The sequence below is a fragment of the Olea europaea genome, chromosome 10 (assembly GCF_002742605.1).
Source record: "Olea europaea var. sylvestris chromosome 10, O_europaea_v1, whole genome shotgun sequence".
Lineage (NCBI taxonomy): Eukaryota > Viridiplantae > Streptophyta > Magnoliopsida > Lamiales > Oleaceae > Olea > Olea europaea.
Window position 1 is genome coordinate 42,542,057 of NC_036246.1, and position 4,936 is coordinate 42,546,992.

General features: G+C 35.0%; 1 protein-coding gene across 4 annotated transcripts in view; it reads right to left on the bottom strand.

Moving 5' to 3' along the window:
* Nucleotides 1–3,763, bottom strand: part of LOC111402359 (protein LEO1 homolog) — an 11,375-nt gene extending 7,612 nt beyond the window's left edge. For all 4 annotated transcript variants that reach the window (XR_002704233.1, XR_002704232.1, XM_023030593.1 and 1 more), the window contains exons 1-4: nucleotides 3,404–3,763; nucleotides 2,183–2,318; nucleotides 1,889–2,074; nucleotides 592–768 (exon numbers count right to left, since the gene is read on the bottom strand). Coding sequence is in view for 2 of the 4 variants with exons in the window: in XM_023030593.1 (XP_022886361.1) it covers nucleotides 592–768; nucleotides 1,889–2,074; nucleotides 2,183–2,318; nucleotides 3,404–3,582 (678 nt within the window). In the remaining 2 variants the exon portion in view is untranslated. The remainder of the gene's footprint in view (nucleotides 1–591; nucleotides 769–1,888; nucleotides 2,075–2,182; nucleotides 2,319–3,403) is intronic.
* Between the last annotated feature and the right edge of the window lie 1,173 nt (nucleotides 3,764–4,936).

Here is a 4,936-nt window from a genome sequence, read left to right on the forward strand (position 1 = left end):
GGGAATAGAAGGGCAAATGAATGAGTTGCCTATATTTACTTCACTGGTCATGTGAGGGAGGGCAATAAAGCAATCAATCTTTGAGTTGCAATAATTAGGACCTGTTCAGTAATGATTATGAGAATTAATTTTTTTACCGTTAGAGAGAAAAGTGAATCCCACATGTGAGTGAAGAAATAAAAAATGATTGCTAAAATAGTGAAATAAAGGTCAAAAAAATTGATTTTTTGGGTGAAAATTGCTATCAACAGGGGCTTAATCTAAGCAATTTGGAAATTAATTTTTTCTATGCTTCCCAAGAGGAAAAATAACTACTACAATGATAACGCAACTTATGAACCTATATAGATCATCATTCAAACAAGTATGCTAATGCAAAATTCAAATCCCAGCTTGACATTGTAACTCATCCATCTACACAATCTTCATTTTAAATAAACGACAAACAATTGCATATCATCCAAACAAACATTTGAAACAGTAAAGTGGTAGGCATGATGAACAGAAATACAAAAATCAACTAAAGTTACATGATGATGCACGTGCATACATCTCAAAATGAACAAATAAAACATCAAACGATTCACTTACAGATGTTGTGCCATCAGGATTTTTAACCCTCCTCCAGCGAACAATATTATTCTCTAACCGTATTCTCTTTTTTGATCCAGATTCATCAGTGATATAAACATCGTCTTCCACATATGTTTTAGGATCAAATGGCTTGGGATCAATACCCATTATATTTGAAACTTTAATCATATGCATCTGCAATAGAACAACATTCATCAGTATAATTCCTTGATTACAACATCCATATTCGTAACTTCGACATATGCATCTGCAATAGAACATTTATCACTATAATTCTGGATTATGTATTATTCATGTTCTTAACTAGCACTAGGACGTGGAGAATTCAAAACTTCAACCTCAGAGTATAGTAGAAGAGTAGGAAATGGGGATTACATAATTACAGCCTCACATTAAAGTAAAACCAAACTGTAATTAATGTGAACCAGAGAAAATTCAATTGCATATAAAAAGAGACTGAAGTGATCCTCCAAGTTTTAATAGGATTTAGTTCGACGGATCATCACAAAGACTTGAGCATTGTATCAATAGAGCAGATGCAACACGTTCATATCAATTTTATAGAAAGGCTACCCACATGGGAAAGAGATGAGGAAAAACTTGGCATTCTGTCAATTATATCTTTATAGAGTACATGAGAAGACTGACACCAAATCATAAGTAATAGAACTCAAAGAATTCCTAAGAAGAAAAAACAGGGAAGTGGGCATTCTGTCAATTAAATCTTGATAGAGTACACAAGAAGACTGACACCAAATCATAAGTAATAGAACTCAAAAAATTCCTACGAAGAAAAAAAGGGGCAAGTGCAAAAAAAATTTCTTTAACGAGTTGAACTTTGTCTATAAAGTTCCCCAAAATTTCTATGTCCATCATTTCCTTTAGTTGTATCTGTATCCTCTATCTGATCACGGAAAATACGAAGATTGGCCTGGTTTTTGCCACATTGCACAAATTGTGGAATCCACTACCCTGTCTAGCTCTATAACTTTAGTGATGTTCAAAAGCAACAATATAACTTTGCTACAATATATTGTTCTGCTATACCAAAAATTATTTTGGGTTGTTTTAAGAGAAAATGGGATGCTCCACCAGACTATTCTGAACTGTTAACTCGAAAATACCAAGACTGAACTCATGTTTTGAAGTGTGTACAGGGTGATACACACACGTGAATGATTGCAATCATTTCAAGATTTTCTTTTGGCTATAAGGGTATAACTGTGATCAAGATTCAGAGAAAATAGCGGATACTAAACACTTAAGGCTGTAAATTACAAAATTGGAGATAAACCTTGTCCGGGTCAGCTGGAGGATGACGCAGAGGAATCTCTAGCTCCAGAGGAGGACCAACGGGCTTTTCTTTGGGTCTAGCCTCAGTGTGCTCTTCTTCAGACTCATATGGGGCATCTTCATCAGGAATCATATCCTCTGGCCTTAGTCCTTTCTCAAAATTGTCCTCTTCATCTGGAAGAGATCTCTGTGTTCGGGAAAATATATTCATTTGATGTGTATCAAAAATGCAGCAGAAGCACCACAAAATATTAAAAGCAATGATCTAGTTACTATTAGGACATCTTATACAAACATTTTCATCTTCTTCGATCTGATTCTGAACTGCGTACTCTTCTTGTTCTTCATCGTCAGAGTCCCCAAAAACATCACGGATCTCTGGAGCTGAGTATAAAAGGTGATCCTCGTTTTTCTCATCGCCAGGTGATCTACTGCAAGAATCAGAATGTCCAGACCACTCGACATGATCAGATACGAAAATTCTGTAGCACTATACACTAGAAGAGAATGATTGCAGGATACATTCAATATATGAAAGACAAAAGCAACTTTCCATTGTACCTAAGTTCTCTTTCCTCATTTACAACCTTTTTGTCATTGATTTCCACTCTAACAATTTCCGGCTACATAAAATATATATTACATGCAATAAATCTCTTATTAACTTCTCAAAACTTCTATGAAGCCAAAATTTTCAAATAACTTCTCCTAAAAGGATTCGGTATCAACATCTTACAGCATCCAATACCAACAGCATAAAAATGAACAGATACGGCAATAAAGGAATTCAAATCAGAATTCTAGTTTTGATGAATGATGATTTCGTCACGATCTATAAAAAATTAATGCATTTGACTTCAATCATTGGAGAGGCAGTGACTGGCCACCAAAAAGGAGTCAACATGAGAGTTTTTTTGTTATCGCTAAGCAAATCTTAGGAAGAAAACGAATATGCAGACTCACATTCACAGAGTGGATAAATTGAAGAACACAAAGGAGGAAGGTACAGCTTTTTAAAGGGCCGGATATTTAAAGTTGGAAAATGACCATGATTAGCTCTGGGAAAACTAAGATGCAGAACTTCAGAAAAAAAAAAAGAAACCGCATAGGTTTGCTTCTTGGACTGTTTTCCTTCATAGCATTAATCTTTCCACAGACCTTCACAATTTTCCTACCATATATCATTCCAAAGTGGAAATAGGACATTTTGCATCAATATATATAACCAACCTTCTCCTGTACACTATCCATGCATTTAAGCACGAAACATAACACTTGTGTATCAGTAAGTAGGATAGCATCATAAGACCAAGTAGAGAAGGATACAACGGGAAGAAGAAACACGAATCAATATGCAGTAAATGTGCAGTGGTAGTGCATTAATAGGGATTTATTATGTTAGAAGGAGGGGATGAAGAAGCTATTGTGTCAATTTCTATGCTATACCACTATCACATTATACACACACGAACAGGTATGAAGAGTCATGAAAAGGACGAGAGACTGAACAATATACCTAGACCTTCTGGCCTGATTCACTTCCTCATCCTTGCTAGCAGCATAATAATTCTCCCCTGATCTTTCAGACCCACTGTCAATTGTATTTCGTCTTCTACTTGTTACAACTCGTTGACCATATCCCTCATCATCACTCTCCAAATACCTCTCTTCACTTTCTTCCCTTTGATTGCCCATTTCAACTTCCTGAGATTTCTCACCCTCACTCTCAACTTGCTCAACATCAACATCTTGTGGTTCACCCTCGCTCTCAATTTCGACCTCTCCTTGCCCTTCAACTTCACCTTCAACTTCATCTTCACCTTCAGGTTCTGGTCCTCCATCCCCTTCATCCTAGAAGGGAATTAACCAAAATAAGGAAAAAGTCAAAACCAGCAATGAAATTTACATTGTGATTCAAATTATTTAAGTCATGGTTATAACAAAAGGGAAATAAGTGCATCTTTACTAATTTACATTGTGTGTGTATGTGCATTTAGAAATTCTATGACAAAGTGCATCAACCATTTAGGAGATCAGAAATCATATATCCTATAACTTCCATATCTTCCAACTTTCTGTAGTATCCTTTAAACAATATCTAGTAGCTATCTAAACAAGCTGATCCTACAAACATGACAACACATACACAAAGGCTAGTTTTCTTGGCTACTATTATACTAATGACCCAATTATAACTCACTGTCTTAGAGCTCTACAATAATTGGCTTAGACCACAAGCATGTCCAAAGTATTTTATTATCAGATGCTATGAAATTATACATAATGCTAACAGAGAATTCTAAAGTTAGCATACTAAGGAAACCTCGTCCACCATGTGTAGATAAACAAGGAATGAATAAAATATACATGAGAATCTAGCGAATCAATAAATGACCTGAATACACATGACATCATGAACAGTGTCATCTTCCCTACATGACATAAGTTGATATATGTTAGCATTTGAAAAATGAATCACGAGACTAGTAGGCTCTAATCATGACTAACTCATCATAGGTTGCATCTAATTTATTCTTAACCTGTAATTGGTTAGGTGCTAATCCATATTTATGCATGATTAATAATGGGATAGCATGAATTTTTTAAGTAAAATTACCGAATTAATTTTTTGAGATTAGAAAGTGTGATAATCAGAGACCGACACTTGGTAGAAAAGGACACTGGATAACATGATTACTTAATTCTTGATAAGTGGGTAGTCAAAATATATATATATATATATATATATATATATATATATTACTCTGCCCTTTTGGGGTGAGAGCTAGATGCACATGGCTGCACCTCTATCTCTCAATATAAATTCGAATTTTAAGGCTGAAACAGAAAAGGAAGAAAGCGATAAAAGAAGAGTGAACTGAAATAGAGTGAAAAGTGAGAAAAGGACGTGGAAAATATAAGAAAGGATTGGGCAGCAAAGAAAGAAGGGCCAAAAATAGGGAAAGTCAAGGCTGCCATAACTGTTCGTGATAGAGAAGATGGGGGGCTTAAAAAAAATAAAAAAAATTAGTAAAAAAAAAAAGATAAG